Genomic DNA, 18544 nt, shown 5'->3' with positions numbered 1-18544 from the left:
GTTAATGACAAAAAAGCAGTGGAAGCACCTAGTATGTAGTCAGTCCTCAGGACACGGGAGCTGGCTGAACAAATGTGGGGAAGCTGAGACATGCTGCCCTCCCCGGAGAGTGGGTGGGAGGTCCCCATGTCCCCCAGCGCACACGCGCACCCACACACATTCTGACCCCCACCTCTCCCCATCGGCGTGGGGGGCTTCGCAGGGGGCATTGCAGAGGTCCGTGACTCTCTCCGAGAGAGACACCGCAAACAAGCCAACCTCTGTTCCACCCCGTCTGCTGCTGCAGAACCAGGGTCCCACGGTGGGGGCTGAAGTGCCCACCCTTTCCTGCACCCCTGCCGTCCCATCCCAGAGCCCCCCTCACAGAGACAGGGGCTCAGGGACACCCCCCCCCCCCGCCCCGTAAGAGGGTTAGCACCCTGGCCGCTTCAGGCAGAAACCCTGACCTATAGCAGAGCAAGAGGCCGTGGAGGATGCCGCCTTCTCTCCATTCCGAACAAGGGGAGACTCCCACCGGCTCCAGTCCTGCTCCTCCCTTTCGGCCCCCACCTGGGAGGGGGGAGGAGATGAGGGCCATTCCAGCCCCTCCTTGGCCTTGATGGCTCACCGCTTCTCTCCCACAGCTTCTACCAATCAATGGTCCCTTTCCTTGTGGGCTCAGCTCAATGCTGCCTCCCCCAGGAAGCCTCCTTTAACACCCCCCCCAAGGCCACTGTGACCACAACCACTCTGAGCCCTGGTGGCCTCAGGGATGTGCCACTCACTTGCTGTGCAGGCACTGGGGCCGTGCTGGTTCTCTAATATCTTTATTACCCGTTCCCAAGAGTACCCCTGGCTCCCCAGTCAGGGGTGCGGATGTCTCCCAGCACCACGCCAAGCATGGTGCAGAATGGGTGGCAGGGAGCACGGACTGCGAGTGGCCTTGGCTAAGTTACTGCCATTCGGCTGGCTCTGCTCTGGAAATTCTGGGGTCGGGGGCTGGGGTGGAGGGACGGCCTTCCCTGGGGAGCCGTGAACACTGAGGACAGCCCTGGCTCCTTCCGTCCTCCAGTGGACCGGGCACGTGAGCCGTCAGGCCCGAGGAGGAAGCACCCCCACCCTGGGGACCCTTGGGCCCCCAGAGAGCTCACTTAGATCCCGGGGAGCTGTGGGCTGCCCGCTCCCTGACCTTGGACTCTGATGCCAGCCAAGTGCCCTCTCCCTCGGCTCAGGCTCTGGTAGAGGTAGGGGCGGGCAGGAGGGAGGGCGAGCGAGGGCGAGTTTCAGGCCTAGGGCCCGGCCTGCAGCCCTCAGATGGGGTGCACAAACTGGTAGACGAGGCGCTGGGAGATGTCCGGCTTCCGGATGATGCCCTTCTTGTAATACTGGCGGATGGAGCGGCTCAGCTTGTCGTAGTTCATGGCGGGCCGGTTCTTGCGGATGCCCCACAGCCGGGCTACCTGGGCGGAGTCCTCGATTTTGAAGATGCCTGGGGGGGGGGGGGACAGAGAGAGCCAGCGGTGCAAGGTGGGGGGTGGGGGTCAGGAGGGCAAAAGACCAAAACCAACAGGTCAGACTCAAAAGGCCAAGGGGGCCAATGTCAGCAAGGGAGCAAGTACCAGACTGGGGGGGCGCATAAGACCTAGTCCCAAGGTTGTGCTGAGGGTCAAAGGCATCCGTGCAGAGTGCGTCACAGGGCCCAACAAAATGGCAAAGCTACCCTGGAGTCACCAAGGGTAAGCCCGTGCCCGTTAGTGGGCCTGGCCCCAGCTAGCCTCTGGTCCTGCCGCTGGGTTGGCCCACTGGACCCAGAAGCCCTGCGGGGCTCTGCACTGTGCCCACGGCCCACCCGTCAAGGTCGTCCCCACCCCCACCCCCACCCCCACCGCCTTCCCCGGCTGATGCCAAGCCTGAAAGAGCTCTTTGCAGGCCTCAGACATTAAGCCAGCACAGCCCTTTCTGGTAGGATCCATTCAGAGCAGGGGGTGGAAAGAGAGGATTTGGAGCCAGGCTGACCTGGGTTTGAAGCCTGGCTCTGCCATATTCTACCTTTGGAAGCTGTCTGAGGCCCCTTTCTCTGATCGGTGGAGGGGGTGGTGGCGACTACCATTTGTTGAGTGGTGACAGAGAGCTTACAGCGGAGCCTGAAGGAGCTGCCCCTTGCCAGGAACTATTACACTGTTAACACCCCAGTTCTCCTGGCAAACCCAGGCCAGCACACCCTCTCCAGGAAGCCTTCCCAGATCACCGTGCCCTCCCTGATCTCTTTTCCCTCGAAGTCTACCATGGAACCATCTCCCTGAGGACCGGCTCGCATTAAGTCTCAAATATACACGAGGCTTACAGCCCCTTATGCAGGAACTTCGCTCTACTCCCTCTAGCCCCGCTCGTCCTTCCCACTCAGCCCAAGTCACCGCCCCCGTGAAGTCCTCCTGGACCAAGACTCAGCTGCCCCCACCGCCCCGTCGCAGCCCCGACATGCTCTGTAGGCCAGCTCCTTTCACTGCTAGCTCTCCCATATCACTGCAGGTCCCTCAAGGATGGGGTGCAGCTGAATCCTCCCTAGACCATCGGGACACTAATTCTCCGTAAATGTTTCCTGGGCAAGTGTGGACAGAGGTACTCAATGAAGGGCTGTTGGATGAATGGATCCAGTCCATTTTATAGATAGGAAGACTGAGGTCCCGGTACCCATAGCTACAGATGACAGGATGGGGCCTAAAAGCCAGGTTTCTTGATTCTGAGTGTTTTCCAACACACACGCACACACACACACACACACACACACACACACACCCCATCTAATCCTGTCCAGTGAGGTAACCACTCGCCACATGTGGCCTTGAGCACTTGAAATCTGGCAAATCCGAAATGAGATGGGCTGTGAGTGTAAAGTACACACCAGATTTTGAAGACTTAGTAAGAATATCTCATTAATAATTTTATATTGATTATATGTTGAAATTTTAATAAGTTATAATATTAGATTAAAGAAAAGTATTATTAAAATTAAATTCACCTGTTTAAACATTTTTATAATGTGGTTACTAGGAAGTCTAATACTGCCTATGTGGCTCGAATGAGGTTTCTCACTGGACCCCAGCGGTCTCCCTGGTGAAGCTACAATGTGTTGCAGGCAAAGACTGGGTCCAATTCTCAGCCCAGTTTGAAGCCCTTAGTATGTCCCGGGCACTGTGTGGAGCCGGGTGTCCTAAATAAGACAGAGCTCGGCCGGGAGGCAGATGCGGACACGAGCGCACACAGACCCCCGGCCAGGCCAGTGATGGCCCGGTGTCTGGCATTCAGGGCAAAGGTGGGGCGGCTCCCCTCTGCCCAGCCCCCAGCCCTCCCCTGTGCCTGGCACCTGCTGGAGGCCAGCAGGGCCCCCGCCAGCCCCCCATGAGGCCTGTTCCCCTCGTGGTCCCCCACAGCCCCCCGCCCCCCCACTCACCCTTCTCCTTGTTGAGCCACCGGATGAAGCGGCCGTAGCTGTGGGGTTTGAGCAGCAGCTCCTTGAGGAACTGCCACAGGTGGATGGGCTGCCCGGAGCAGGATGAGTCCACCTCGCTGTCGGTCCAGCTGTCCTCGCTGGTGGAGGCTGGGCAGCCGGGGAGGGTGGCAGTGAGTGGGGGGGCCCCCTGCTTCAGGGGCAGCCACCCTTCAAACCCGGCCCCCAGGCCCCTGGCCCTTCCCTGCCTGCCCTGGCTCACCGCAATAGTGGACGGTCCCGGGGGAAGTCCTCTCTTTCATCCAGGCCGCTGCAGGGCAGGGAGAGAAGGCTGGAGACCCAGGGCAGACCCCAAGGGTGGAGGAGGGGGTTTGGGTGGGACTGTGGGGCCACAGAAACTGCCCCCTATGGCCAAGCAAGGGGGCATGGAGGCAGCCAGCTTCTGCCCCCAGCACCACCTGGCTCTTAGCCGGGCACGGACTGCTCCTACCCTTGCCTGCCACTGGGCTGGGGCGGGACACTGGTCCCTACTGGTCATACGAGTGGGTCCCGTGCCTAAGGGCAGGGGCCTTGACTCACGGAGCAAGCACTGCCTCTTCCAAAGCCCGTGGGGCACACAGTGGGGTGGGAGACGATTTAAACGATTTACACGTTAAGAGGTTGGCACACAGCCATTAGCAATAGGGCGGCTGTAGAGATGCTGAAGGGGGAACAAGATCCAAGATACACCAAGAGCAAAACAGTGTGATACTCCGGTGCTATTCATGTTAAAAGGGGTGAAAACCACACATGTATATTTGCTTGCTGTGTGCATAGACTCTCCCCAGCAACGTGCCCAAGAAACTGGTAACTGTGGTTGCCTCTAGGGAGGGGGACTGGGGGTCAGGACTGAGCGGGGAAATTACTTTTCATGGTACTATTTTTCACTATGGTCTTTTAAAATATTTTATTTATTTATTTGACAGAGAGAGCACAAGCAGGGGGAGTGGCAGGCAGAGGGAGAGGGAGAAGCCTGCTCCTCATGGAGCAGGGAGCCCGATGCGGGGCTCGATCCCAAGACCTGAGCCGAAGGCAGATGCTTAACCGACTCAGCCACCCGGGCGCCCCCTCATTATGGTCTTTTTGGAAATCATGCATATGTATTACCTCATTACTTCTTTAATGAGAAACAACACAAAACAAACAAATGAAATAAAAAAAGGACAAAGGAGGACCTCATAGTACCCACGGTCGCCATCAGCTGTGCTGGCCGTGTCCCCAGAGTGGAACTCCTACATTTTAACTTCCCCCATGCCCTGCCCTAAGTTCTGTGGGCTTGACCGGGGCTGGGAGTGGGCTGGGGCTGGCGAGTTCGCCCAGGATCCCGTGGGGCTGAGATTTAGAACAAAGCCCAGACTGGGAGCAAGCAGCTGCCGGCCCAGCACAGAACAAGCCTGCCTGGTGTCCTGGCCCAACCGCCCACCGCCCTCGGTGTCCCGGGCCTGGAGCTTGGAAGGTGCTGCTCTCCCAGGCCATGCCCCACCTGATTTCCAGATGTCCAGGTGGGCATGCAGCACGTCGCCACCCAGAGGGGAGCGCTGCCGGAACTGTTCCTCCGACATGGCGCACAGCTCCTTGCCCCCCAACTCCTGGAAGGCTTTGCCCACAGGCGGCAGCCGGTACTGGTGCTCTGTCCACAGGAGCCACTTCTGCACGTTGCCAGGGCTCCAGTCCACGGGGTCTGGGCAAGAGACACTCCCTCAGTTCCACGGGCCTCTCGTGGGGCGCCCCTGGGAACTGGAAGCAGCTTGTGGCCGGGACCTGGCCGGGTGAAAACAGGCCAGGCCAGACAGGGCCTGAGGGGCTCTGTGGAGGGGGCACCCAAGAAAAGAGGGGGGTGTGAGGGAGGAGCCAGGGCCCTAGAAACAAACTTGGCAAGGTAGCCTGGGGCCTCCACACCCCCCACCTCACCCGGACCTCAGGTCCCCCTGACCCCTCCAGTCCCTCCAAGGGGCGTTTCAGGAGGCCCCAGCCCTGGAGGAGAGAGTGACGTTAAACCAGATGCCTGAGCTTCTCTCTCAGCTGACTCTTGCCATCCCCAAACCCTTCAAGGGTTCCCTTCAAGGAACCAGAAAAAAACAATACAACTAGGGAGGAGCCCTACAACCCCAGCCCGCACCATGTTTTACAGATGAGGAAACTGAGGCATAGAGCGTTCTAGCCCCTTGTCTAACACCCAACAAAGGGCTGCTCAGTGCATCTGCACTGAATGAATGAATGGCAGGGAATCGAGCGATCAGGGGGCAGCTATAGGCCTCAGAGGCCAGGAAGAGAGTCACTGGATGTCACTGGATGTCCCCCTGGGGAGCTGCTCTGGGCTGAGCCTGGCAGGGCACAAGGGGGGAGGCCAGGCTGATGGGCATGGTCACAACGGGGCCTCCAAGTGAACGCTGTGGTCTAAGCTGGTGCCCCAGCTAGGTGACCTGCAGGCTGGGCTGCCCCCATTTAATAAACCCATTTTCCTTTCCAGGGTCAAAGCAATTTGTTTCTGTCCCCATTGTTCAGAGGGCAGGCCCCTCCCTGGCCCGGTGTGGGAGAAGAGGCACCATGGGAACACGTCCAGGGGTGGGGACTGGCAGGGGCATTGGGTAACTGCAGGACTGGGGCAGGGCAGACCTGCCTGCTCCGGGGAGCAGGGGCACACCAGCTGGGATGGTTGCGGGGAGGCGTGGGGCCTCGGCAACTCCAAGGAGGAGGGGCTGGGCCTGACGGATGCCTGAAGACTTTTTGTGTGAAAGCAGCACGAGACTGAGATGCTCAAATGCCAGGACCCAGCATCCACGGAGATGCGTCAGGCCCGTCCAAAGTTGGAGAGACGATGCGGGAACAGGAGGCCTGGCAGCCTCTCAGCCCACAGCGGCCGCGCCATAACCACACTTTCCAGCTCCTGGCAGACACACAGGTGCCTGGACTCCTAATGCCCCCTCCTCATCAGAGCCCCCATCACCACCGGACCAGTGACACACTTATCTACGTATCTCTGATCCATTTCCCTCACTGTAACGTCAGCTTCATGAAGAAAGGGGCTTTTGTGTGGCGTTCACCACTCAATTCCCCTGTGCTAGAACAGGGCCTGGCATATTAAGAAGTTACTGTTTATTGAGCATCTACTATGTACAAGGTGCCATCCTAGGAACTGGGGATGTAACAGTGAACACAGCAAGTGGAAATCCCTGCCCTTGGGGTGTGTACATTCCAGTGGGGGAGACACAGCAAATATGATAAATCAATAAAATACACAGGGTGTTAGTACCTGCGATGCGAGAAAGAAAGCAGGGAGGAGGAGTAAGAGGTGGGGGTATGGACAGTAATTTCAATAGAGGCGTCAGGGAAAAAACATCAAAACAGTGCCATTTGAGTCAAGATCTGAAGGAGGCGAGGGGTGAGCCAAGTAAAGATTTGGGGGAAGAGCATTTTAGATCAAGAGACCAGGAGATGCAAAGGTCCTGAGGTATGAGTGTCGCGGGAGCAGCGATGAGCAGGTGTGGCTGGAGCTGAGTAAATGAGGGGAGCGTGGAGGTGAGTCCAAGGGGAGGTGGTGGGCCGGATGGTGTAGAGCTCGGATTCACTGCCTGCGGTAGTCGGGGCACAGAGAGGGTTGGAACCTTCCCAGGTGTACGGCTGCTACATGCTATGGGCTGACTGTATGTGCAGAATCACCAGCATCCCTGGGGCTGCTGAGGCTGGGCGGGGGTGGCCGGAGTGCCGCAGGGAGCACCCTCGCCCCCGCTCGTGACCTCAGCCCTGCTTGTGCCCCACCTTACAGAGGCGGGCCCGCGGAAGGGCTCACCTGCGGTGATGTTGAGCAGCTTACAGGCCGTCTCGATGTCCTTAAGCACCTCGCCCACCACCATGGACTGCACCTGCTCCAGGGAGTGCTCCTCCAGCGCCAGCCCACCCGGTGCCAAGTCCAGGCTGCCCGCGGGGGCTTGGCTGTCGATGACCGGGCACTGCTCAGGCTCCTCAGATGGCTCCTCCCGAGCGCTGGCCCCGGGGCCCTTGGCGGCCCAGCCGCTGTCCTCGGAGCACAGCATGTCAAAGTAGGAGAGGTAGAAGGCAGACAGGCCCTGCTCAGGCGTGGCAGGTGGGCTGGGGCTCCAGTCCCGTCTCTCGGGCCCCGCCGCCCCTGAGGCCACCTTTTCCAGGCCCGTCCGCAGCACGGTGTCGGGGGGCGGCAGGAGGCGGCTGGGGGACACGCTGCTCAGGCCGGGGCTGGCGCTGCCCATGCTGCCGTCGCTTGGGCCGGTGGCTGTGTCTACGGAAAAAGAGAGCATGGAGAATCAGGTTCTGGCAGCTTCCCTGTCCCCCTGGGGGCCACTAAGCTGGTTACAGGGATGAGGGGCTCAGTGGGCAGTGGCTGGGCCTGGGAGAGAGTTGGGGCTTCCGGGTCATTGGGCAGTTAGGACAGGGCTGGGTAGATAGGCTTCTGGCTGGGAAAGACAGTGAGGTATAAACGGACAACTCCCTCACTCCCCAAGGAAGCCAGGTTGGCTGAAAGCAGCAAATCTTTACACACGTGGCGTACTTAAAACAACCTTCTGAGGTTCTTGACCTCACTGAATCCTCACCATGGAAGGCACGATTAGACCCATTTGGTAGTTGAGCAAACTGAGGCCTGTGGACAAGGAGTCTTTAATGTCCGGGCCTCTGTCCCTGGGCCAGCCCATGCCCAGATCCCAGTCCACTGCCCTGTGAAGGAAGTTCCTTCTGAGAGCTAACCTCAATCTTTCTTGCTGTAGCAGAGCTTGTTTTCTTTTATTCTTCCCTTAAAGAGGGTAGGGAAGGGAGAAGGTCACCATCACCTTCACCTCCAGGTGAAGGAAGAAAGGAGCAAGTGAGGGGTGTGACAGGGTAGAATCCCCTTACAAGTCGGGGAGGCAGACCCCCTTCCCCTCCAACAGGGTCATCTGGGGGGTATGAATAAATTTCCAGCTGAACACCGCTGAGGTAGTCACTGAACAATACCACACCCACTCAGGACTGGGTTTCTGGTCCTCATCCCACCTCATCCTCCCCAAAAATGCTGCCCCAGCCCCTCTCAGCTCCTAGGGCCTCTCTCATTTCTGCACGCTGCTGCGCAGACCTACAAGCCCAGCATGGGGCATGGAGGGGAAGGGGGGAGGGGAAGGGGAGGGGGGATGCTGGTGTGGGGGCAGAGTGGGAGTGGGGGAGGACGAGATCAGGGGGTGGTGAGAAGGCCCATGCTCTGCGGAATGACAGAAACCCCCAGCGACTCAGACACCCACTCCTCCCGCTGCCCCAAGGCCCCCCAGGGGGCACCATTTGGCCTCAACACACAGAGCCAGAGGCCTCTTTCCCCGTCAGTCATGCAGGCTCTGCTTTGCCTCTGGGCCCTTTCTCTCTGAACCCCGTGTTGGAGTAGGCAGCTTGGGTGAGTCAGGGACTCAGGAGATGTACATACACCAAGACACTTGGCTTTCTGGGCTGTTCCTGTGATCTGTGGGCCTTGGACTCAAGTCCTGGTGGAAGATTATCAACATATACATGCCCCCAATAAAATCAGCATGGAGAAAAGAAACAGATAAACCGGTTAAGGGCAAGTTAACATGTGTTCATAAAGCCGTGTTTCTCACAATATGGTGCCTGGACCAGCAGCAGCACCTGGGAACTTGGTAAAAATGCAAATTCTCAGGCCCGCCTCAGAGCTACTGATTCAGAAGCTCGGGGAATCCCCGCAGTGCATTTCAACAGGCCTTGGGGGGTGATTCTACACTTGTTCACATTTGAGAATTGCTGCTTTAAAGGCATCCGGCCAGTAAGAGGGAGAGGCTTTAATCAAAGGACTGGTAGGCTCTCCTGGGGGCATTTACTGTGCCACGCTGGGACAGGGAGTGGGGCTCCCTGCCCATTACGAGTCACCCCGTGGGACTGACCCGCTTAGCCTCGGTGTGCATTTGCCCTAAAGAGCCCAGTTGGGAAGATACTTCTGGCTTCTCGGGGGCTCCAGCTAGCCCATTCCACACCTTCAAATATCTCAGCACATGGCAATTTTCTCTCTGGATAGCAGTTTGGTGAATGGAGCCCAAGTGGGATTTCAACCCCCTCTTCTCCCCTCCCTTGTGCAGTACCCAACCTTCCCAACTGTACATGGCAGCCGTGTAGTTCCTGTGGTGGAGAGAATGCCAACAAGAGAGCATGGTGTTCCCTTTGATTTAGACTCTCCCTTTCAAGGGCTCCTTTAAGTGACAAGGAAGGAAAGGTCAGGGTGGGGTGGGGTGAGCAGGGAAGGAGGGGGACTGGGGTTGCGGGGGACAGAGGGCAGGCCTGGAATCATTTCAAGCCCTTCTGTGCAAACACACATATGTGCTGTGGGCCCAACATTATTTACCCAGGCAGCACCAACAGCCCGCTCTGCTCCTGGGTCCCCACCCGGGCCTGTGCCCACGCCCTACCCCCTAGGAGGCCCCACCCCTGGAGAGCACCTCTTGGCTCCCCACCCCTCCTTCATCACCCCTACTTGCCTCCCGCCCCATCCACGTCCCCAGAACTCCCATGCCTGCCACGTTAGGACAGTCTCTGCCAGCACCCTGGGCCATATGCCAGGAAGACGGAAGCTTTTCCAAGAAGCAGGAGAACTCGCTTCCCTCATGGCCCTTCTGTTTGCTTGGCCACAGCCACAGGTCGGATGGGAGGCAGCTGCTGTGTTTTGGGGCACCGTGGCATGAGGGGTCAGTGAGGATGAAGGGGCAGGGCAGCATTTGCTGGGCAGGGACTTGACGACACGGCCCTGATACATTGAGTGAGCGCCCCTTGCATCCGTCCCTCCCTGGAGAGAGGCAGCCCAGGCCTTATTCTCATTCCTATCCCGTGGACAGGGAAGTGAAGGTGCAGAAAGCTAAGTGATTTGCATCCAGGTCTTCAGACTCCCGGCCCAAGGCTCCTTCAGGGGCAGAGAATTCCCACCTCCTCCCCACTGCACATTCCAGCTCCCCCCTCACTTTGCACCTAAATGCCAAGAAACCTGCTCACAACCAAGGCTTGGTCCCAGCTCCTGACACCTCCCTGGTGAAAAATAAGTTAATAATTAACCATGCGGTGGGAAGAAAGATCTGACTGTCCGCAGTGGGGAGGTGGTGGGGAATGCTCTGATCCCAGCAGCCCAGATCTGTGGGGACCTTGGTTTACTGGTCAGGGAGCCCAGCCTGTAACTCTAGCGTCTCCTCCAGGCTCCGGGGCCAGACTCGGAGGGAAGAGAGAACTGCTCAGCGAGCACCTTCTATACCCTGAGCATTCATGCCCATTATCTCCCTTACTGCCCACAACTCCGGGGGATGTGGGTTCGAGAGTCCCGGGTTATAGATGTGGACAGTGAGGTTCAGAGATCTTATGCAGCTTGCTTGAAGTCCCCAGCCGGCCACATGCAGGCTCTGTTCATTGTGCCACACTCCCTCTGAGGCTTCTGCTCTGGCCGGTCCATTTTCCCAGAGTCCTGCCCTCCTCCTGATTGGGCCACTTGATCATCCAAAGTCCATTCCCACCCCACTGTCAAGCTCATTTCCTTTCAACACTCCTTCATCGGGCACCCCTGGGCTCAAGAACCTCCCATGGCTCCCTATGGCCCGCCTTGCACAATTCCAATGACTGGTACCCACCTCGGAGCCTACCTCCTACCCAGCCCAGATTATCAGAGTTGGAAGGGACCATACATTACGTGATCATTTTGTAGATCACATATGGGGAAGGGATTCATTTGCTCGTCAGTGGCAGGGTCCGGACCAGAACCAGGGATCGATCGACATGGTGACCATATCCAGGCTCTAATGACAATGGCATTTCTCCCCTGGCCCAAGTGCTGTGGGCACAACATGGCCATTTTCTCTTGTGCTGCCATCCCCCTGCCCAATATGCCCCTTCCCTCTCATTGAAATTCAGCCCAAAGCTCTCCGCCCCCAGGAAGCCCTCCCCAACAGGTTCCTCCTCTGACTTCCCAGTTCTCCCCAACTGTGCCATGCAATTCAGTCATGATTATGTTCTCAGGTGGGTGATCGTTCTCCCGAGAAGACAGGTGTGCATTGGGGAAAATGACGTTCAGAGAGTGGCAAGGATGTGCCCACAGTCACGGCAGAGCTCGGACCAAACTGGGGACCTGCTGACCCTCAGGCCATGGCCCCATAGGCCTAGGGTCCTGGGACAAGCCCTGTGTTTGGCAGATCCACATCCTTAGGACGGCAGGCCCAGCCCTCCCACCAGCCTCTGCTGGGCCCGAGGTGCTGCCCGTCTCCTGAGTGATGCTTCCAGCTCCCAAACCTCGAATTGATCTTTTCTGGATTAAACCACATGTCTGGAATAAGGCTCAGCATGTCCTGGCTCCTTTCTGCCCCAGAGGCTCTGGCTCAGACTCCAGACAAAGAAAGTTTGGTAACAGCTGGTGGAGGCCAAGGCCCAGATACAGGGCCAGATCGGTGGGGCAGCGGCCGGACGGATTAGCCCCTTCTCCCAGCCTCTCCCACTCCCTCAGGAAGGCAGATCAAGGAGAGAGGGCAGAGGGACCCAGAGTCAGAGATTTGTAGCAGCTGTTTCCTACCACTGCCCAGTCTGTGGCCCTGCAACTGCTCCGCCCGAGCCTGTCTCCCACATCCTGCTCAGTCCCGGCTCCCAGATCTTACCCCGGCGAGGGACTGGGGGTGGGACAAATGTTCTTGAGCCCCTACCTCAATCCTGAGACCCGACCTCAGTCTGCCCAGAGCCCAGGACCCTGGCTGCAGACCCCAGTGTGAGGAGCACCGAGGGCGAGTGGGTAGGACAGGGGGTGACAGCGCCTACCACTGAGCTGAGGTGACCTTTCTCCACCAAGTGGGGCAGACCGACTCAGGCTTGCCCACTGTCCTGGCCATCAGCCCCTCTCCCTCCAGGCAAGGGCGTCCTTTAATTGGGGAGCCAGGGGACTGTGGGGGTGTGACTAGGGCCTGACCAGGAGCCATGCAGGGTGGGTAGGGGCACATGGACCGGCCCCCCAGTCAGCCAGTCAGCACCTTGGAGAGAAGCCGGGACTGCCCAGGCCGCGGGGAGTCTGGGGCCAGTGCCCATGACCTGCCTGAGCAACGTGTTTGGCTTCTCTGAACCCTCCCCGCCTCGGGATCCAGCCTCTCCCCTCTATCTTCTCACTCTTCCGCTCCTCCTCCTGTCCCCTCACTTCTCCTGCCATGCTCCTGCCCTCCATGGAACCCCAGCTCCCTTGCCCTTTGAAACTGCTCTTCAAACAAGCTAGAGCCAAGAAAAGTACCCAGCCTCCTCCTTACTGACCACCCCACTGTCCAGAGTGCCGCCTCTCTGCATGCGACAGGCCACCTTCCTACCCAGGAAGGTGTCCCAGGCTCGCCACCTCCTGGCAGCCCCAGCCTTCCTCAAGCACCCCATTGTGCCCCTCCCCACGCACCTGCTGCCCCTGGGGTCTCCAAGGGCAGAAAGAAGGGAGGTGGGTCCCTGGGGGATGGCAGGAGGAGGACTTGCCTCTCGGGCTCAGCGTGAGAGCAGGGGAGGCAGGTTTCTTCTAGGCCTCCTGGCTTTCTCCCACCTCCCCAGATCCCAGGCCCGTGCAGGCCACGGGCTTTACTTTCCCAGGAGCCCTGCTCTCTGGGAGGTTCGGCTTGAGGAGCCAGTCAGTGGGCCTAGGAGGTGTGTGTGGAGAACAGGGGGTGGGGGTGAGGCTCTAGGAATTAGGTACCACTGGCGTCCAGACACGCAGCCTCGCTGCCATGGCTCGCGACCCTGTCTGAGACAAGGTGAAGGCCAGCTAAGTGAACTGCTTCGTGGGGCTCTCGCAGCCATCCCATGGGGAAGCCACTATCCCTCCCACCTGACAGACACGGGCGCCGTGGTGACTGCACACTTCTCTCTTTGCACGTGGTGCTGGGACTTGGCCCCTCTCAGCCCCTAGGGTCTCCCCGGCTGCCCACACCTATCACCTCTGCTGAGGCCACCCGCTGACCCAGCCCCCTAGAAAGGGGCTCTGGGTGGTGGGGAGGCCTGCAGCCTGGAGGGCAGGAACCCACCTCAGCCCCAAGCTCTCCCCTGTATTTGAGTTTGCTCCAAAGGTGGAGGGGGATGTGTGGCCTGGGAAGAAACAGAGGCCTCAGCATCTGGAGATGTGGGTCCCTGTTCTGCTCTGTTGGCGCTGTATGTGAGGCCCTGGGCAGCGCCTGGGGCCCTCTTCTGTTCTCAGGGCTTTTCTAACCCAGACACTGTCTGGATTCTATGATCCATGCTCCCATCTTGCCCCTCAGCCTGGCTTGGAAGGAGGATGGTGGAGAAATAGAGGTGGACACCAGGGACTCCCCTGGCGAGTAGAAACATAATTCGTGGCAGACATTTGGGCAGAATAAGGGGTGTGGCTGTGTCTCCCCACTGCCTCCCTCCTCTGGAGCTGCTGTCCTGAGCCTCTGAGAGACTTGGCCCCGTCTTCTGACCAAGCAGGGGCCCTGCCAGGCTGCCTCACAGATCGCCTGCCAGGTGGGGTCCCAACCCCAGCAGCATCCCCTCCCCACTTTACGCAGGCAGCCAAGACCCCAGCCCAGACAAGTCTGGGGCTTGGAGCCAGTGATGCTAGGGTGGTCGGTCAGGCCACGGCCCCAGTTTCCAGCCTTGTCAAGTTCAAATCTTGCCTGACTTTCAGGGCTTTACCGAAACTCCGAATCACGTCTTCATTCAGCCCCTCATTGAGCACATGCCTGGTGTAAATGAATTTCATGTCCCGGCACCCCATCAAGCTCCTTTGCCCTCACTCGGGGTCCCCACACTCCCGCCCCGGCTGGGCAGCTGTGGGCAGCCAGGCCCCTGGGGGCGTGAGGACACAGGGCTGCACCGGGCTTCTGCCCATGGCATTGTGGTTCGTCCTCGCAGCCTCCTTGTCGGTGACACAGGGACCCAAAGACGACTGTGTCTCTGGGGTTTGGCAGGACAGACTTTGTAATCTCCCAGAGGTGTGTGCACACACTTGTTCCCCTCCTCTCTGGTCTCACGTGCCTCGACAGCTGCCCCCAGGCCAGGCGCAGCGTTGGAAAAGCAGCTTCCGAAACTTGGGCTGGGGAATCTATAAAATCTTGACAGGGCTGAGGGAGAAAATGCCTTGAGCCCTAATCACGGGGCCAGGGAGCACAACTTGGGGCTTGGAGGGGGTGTTTCAGGACAAAGGGAAGGCACTCCAACATTGCAGAAAAGGATCAAAGTCCAGAATGAATTGTCCTGAGAGGTTAAGAACAGACATTGCTCCAAAAAGGGGGTTTAAATGGGCGGGGAGTTAGGGGGTTACTGGGACCCATCCCCATCTGTGAAGTGTAAGCAGGGACACATGGCCCTCCTGCCCTAGAGCCCGGGAAGGGGATGTGGGAGTCTGAGGTGGGACAATCTTGCTGCCCAAGAGCAGAGAGACCTAGGCCCCCACCCATGTCACTAGTCCCAGGTGCTGAGACCCTAGCTGGGTAGTCACCCTCAGACCCCTCTCCTGAATCCCAGAGCTGGAGGGAGGAGGCAAGGCTCCTCAGTTCTGGTGGTGGCCAGAGAGACCTCACTGTCCCTCGCTAAGGTCCTGGGTGGGCTCTGGTCTGTCTGGTTCCCAGCAGAGTCACACTCAGGGCCCTGGCAGGGGAGGAGAGGTCAGGAGGGATGAGGAGGCTCACCCGCCCCCAGTCTGGAGGCCCCACCCAGCTGCCAAAAGGTGGGAGAGGAGAATCTGGCAGGGGGCACCTCCTGAGCTGGGAGCATGCAAACGAGGCAGGGGAAGGAGCCCAGCATTAAATGTCAGGAAGAGCCCAAGGCAACTCGGCTTGTGCAAAGTTTGCTTTGGGAAGAGTTGTTCTACCTGACAGGCTGCTCCCTTGGCTGGGGGTGCAGGGTGGGGCGAAGAATGGGATGGGGGTGGGGTGGGGGCAGGGGGAGGGTCCCAGACCAGGTTTGAGCCCCATCTCCTTGCTCTCTAGCTCTGGGACTGGTGTAAGTGACTTGGCTTCCTTGGAGACTCAGTGATCCTGTCTATTAAATGGGCTGTCAAGAGCATGCCTTAAGGGGTTATGAAGATTAAGGGCAGGGTGGATGAAAATTCCTTGTGAATTGAGATGGGCTGAACATTCAGGAAGGCACCTGGGAGCAGGTGAGGGGATGGGGCAGGAAGAGGGGAGGGGAAGGTATTGGGGTGAAGAATGAGGGGAACAAAGGTAGAAGTAGGTGGTGATGGTGGAAAGAGTCTGGGGAAGAGTTGAGGTTGGCGGTGAGGGGGGCTGGACCCTACTTGAGGTCATCCTGCTCTCTAGCCCAGTCCAGAGCAGCTGCTGGCCTCACTCATCCCTCCCTGGCCTCTAGGAGGAGCCAGAGCCAGGGGACAGCCTAGGGGACAAGGCTGGGAAAGCACACATCTTAGAGCGCTGGCAAATCCAGCCGGCTAGCCTGCCCCCCCACCAACTCCTATACAGCCTGCAAAACCCAACTTAGAGGGTCCTTTCCACGAAGCCTCCTTTAAACAGAGGAGGCCACCTTGTCTAAACTTCTCATTACACAGACAAGGAGCTACAAGTGCAGGGAGGAAAAGTGACTTGCCCAAGGTCACACACCGTGGGCCTTAAATCCATCTCTTCTAGCCCTCCACCCAGAGCGTCTTTGTCCCTAGGTCAGTCTGAACCGACTTCCCCAGGTTACACTCAAGCTGCACCACGTCATTTAAGCACAAAATGGGCCTCTGTTTCAGGGCTATTAACTTTACATTCGCAATGACCTCAGTGGTAAAACATGGCTTCTCCTGGTTTTGTTCTACTTATTGCCAGCATCACAATTTCGGATCATCAATTGAGCACCTACTGAGTGCCCACCCTATTCCCTCAGGCTTCGTGGACAGAGGAGTTCCCATCTCATTCAGAGAGGCCTTGTGAAAATCGAATGGTATCACATTTTATAATTGGTATTTTATAACAGGTAACTCACAATAAAGTCTAGCAAGGACTGAGTTTTTACCTCTGTGTCCCCCCATTGTGCCTGGAGCAGAGGAAATGATTGTCATTTCTCAAAGGGGAAGGTGGTTTCACCCCCTGAGAGAGCATCTCCTCCACACCTCAACCTCCCCAGGGGCCCTGAGGATGCTCCCTCCCCCGACATTTCTGTGAGTTGGGGGTGATGAGACCCTGCCTTGGGGAGTCCTCGGCTCCGGCCCCACCCCCAGCTGCGCTGGGCCCTGGCAGGGTCCCACCCTGGGCTGGGGAATCTCCTGCCCCTCCCATCCGCCACCTCAGGCGGGGGGGAACAGTTCAATGCCTGTTTGTTTTGTTACTCAGGGAACAGCTGGTGCTGGGGAGATGCAGCTTTATTGGGGGTTGCTGTGAAGCTGTTTACTGGGGAGGTAGGGGCAGGAAATGAGGCCTAGTCCCAGCGTTGGCCAAGGAAAAGGAGAAAGGCCGGTCCTGTCATACAGGGGACAGGCCACTTGAGGCCTGTGGCCTGGGTATGGGCCACTGGGTGGGTAAGGGGATCCGGGGCTGGTTCGGTGGGCCTGCCTGCTCCCCAACACGCACACCCAGGTAGATGCCCATGCACGGGTTCGCACACACCCGACCCCCGCACAAATGCATGCGCACACACAACGTTTGTCCAGCCTCAGGGGAACCCCCAGACAGCCAGACCCTTCAGTTTTCCACCCTGTCATCACCACCAGCACTGTCCCTCCCCACAGGAGACATCTGTTGAATCTTAGAAAGGAGCGTCTTCAAGGACTTCCCATTTCTCTCCTAGTGCACCCACTCTCCTAGTGCCGTCGGCTCCCCTGGGTGCTCAACCCCGGGTGCTTTGCTCGGCAGCTCCCCAGACCACCAGGGTCCCGGGCCCACCACTGCCCTGCCCCAACCCCTGGGCTCTGGGCCTGTCCCCCCTGCTCCAACTTGGAGCCTGGTCTGGAGGCTCCGGGCTTCAGGAAGCCCTTGCCCGCTGTGGTCGGGCCCCCAGCAGACCCTTCCCTTGGCGGAGCAGTGGCGGCCGGCGGAGCAGAAAGGTTGCCTGTGTTTTACTAGCCAAGCAGAACTAGCCATGTCTTGGGGGCTGAGGCTCTGCCCCTGCAGAGTGGCCTCCCTTCAGGCTGCATAGGCAGGGCTCAAGGTATGGCCTTGGGGGCTCCCGCGGGCTCTGGGGTCAGCCCAGGGAGACAGGTGGGCAGCCTGTGGAGGGACAGGCCCTTCTGAGGGTGAAGGACCCGGATCACAGGGCCAGGAATGCCTGGGAGATCAGTTCTGAGCTCGCAATCCATGCCTCCAAATCCTGCCTCCTGTCACCCACCTCCCCACAGCTGGGAGGGTGCAGCCCCCATGGCAAGGCGCTCTGGGTTCCCACCAGACTTACCCGTTAGCTGTCTCGTGCCCAGGGAGTCGTCCACCGCAGCGCCAACCTCGGGGGCCCAGGAGAAGGCGTCGGCAGTGCGGGCCACGGCTGGGTCTCAGCCAGGCATCTGGGGCGGGGGGCAGCGGGACCAGGGGCCAGCAGGGCTGGGGGCAGAGGTGGTACTCGGGTGCGCCGCTGGGATCCTGGCCACCATCCAGGGGTGGCCCTCTGAGATCTCGGGGCCCTGTACCCCGTAGGGAGCCCTTTGCCCCCAGCCCAGGGCCACCTGTTGGTACGGTGGCAAGACCTAGCTTGCGGGGCTTACATGGAGGCTGTGGTGGGCTCAGGGGGCCAGGTCTGCGGGGCAGTGTGGACACGGGCAGAGTGCAGGAATGTGCTGGGAGGAAGTCAAGCAGCCTCGAGATGAAGAGTTGGCCAGGCCTGATTTCCCATTATAAGTAATCCTTCCTTATTTACCTGAACAAATATGCTCCCTGCTTACCTCAGACCACAGGCGGGCTCCTGGTTAACCCTTGCAGGCCTCCCTCTCCTCGATGGGGGATCCACACGCTGGCAGCTAGAAAACCCATTCATTCATTCACTCATTCATTTGTTTATTCACTTACTCATGTTCATTAGCTGATGCATAGCTACTGAGCTTACGGTGTGGGCAAATCATAGGGGATACATCTAGAGGGACGTGGGACAGGACACTAGGAGGGAGGAGCCAAGATTGGGGAACAGATAAGCAAGCTCAGTGGAAAGTCA

The 18544-nt window shown here is 58.8% G+C and overlaps 1 protein-coding gene across 2 annotated transcripts; it reads right to left on the bottom strand.

Moving 5' to 3' along the window:
* Positions 1-790: 790 nt before the first annotated feature.
* SPDEF (SAM pointed domain containing ETS transcription factor) lies at positions 791-18243 on the bottom strand. 2 transcript variants are annotated; one of them, XM_078055471.1, is made up of 6 exons: positions 18102-18243; positions 7257-7721; positions 4950-5147; positions 3690-3737; positions 3431-3577; positions 791-1468 (listed from the first exon to the last, which is right to left on the bottom strand). In XM_078055471.1, the coding sequence occupies exons 2-6, from the start codon at positions 7690-7692 to the stop codon at positions 1290-1292; spliced, it is 1008 nt and encodes a 335-aa protein (XP_077911597.1). In that variant the 5' UTR covers positions 7693-7721; positions 18102-18243; the 3' UTR covers positions 791-1289. The 2 variants fall into 2 exon arrangements, with proteins under 2 accessions (XP_077911597.1, XP_035928065.1); XM_036072172.2 differs by having other exon boundaries at positions 17798-18241.
* Positions 18244-18544: the final 301 nt, after the last annotated feature.

The sequence above is a fragment of the Halichoerus grypus genome, chromosome 9 (genome assembly GCF_964656455.1).
Source record: "Halichoerus grypus chromosome 9, mHalGry1.hap1.1, whole genome shotgun sequence".
NCBI classification, from domain to species: domain Eukaryota; kingdom Metazoa; phylum Chordata; class Mammalia; order Carnivora; family Phocidae; genus Halichoerus; species Halichoerus grypus.
The sequence above is the reverse complement of the archived record's forward strand: the minus strand, read 5'-3'. Positions and strand labels throughout refer to the sequence as shown.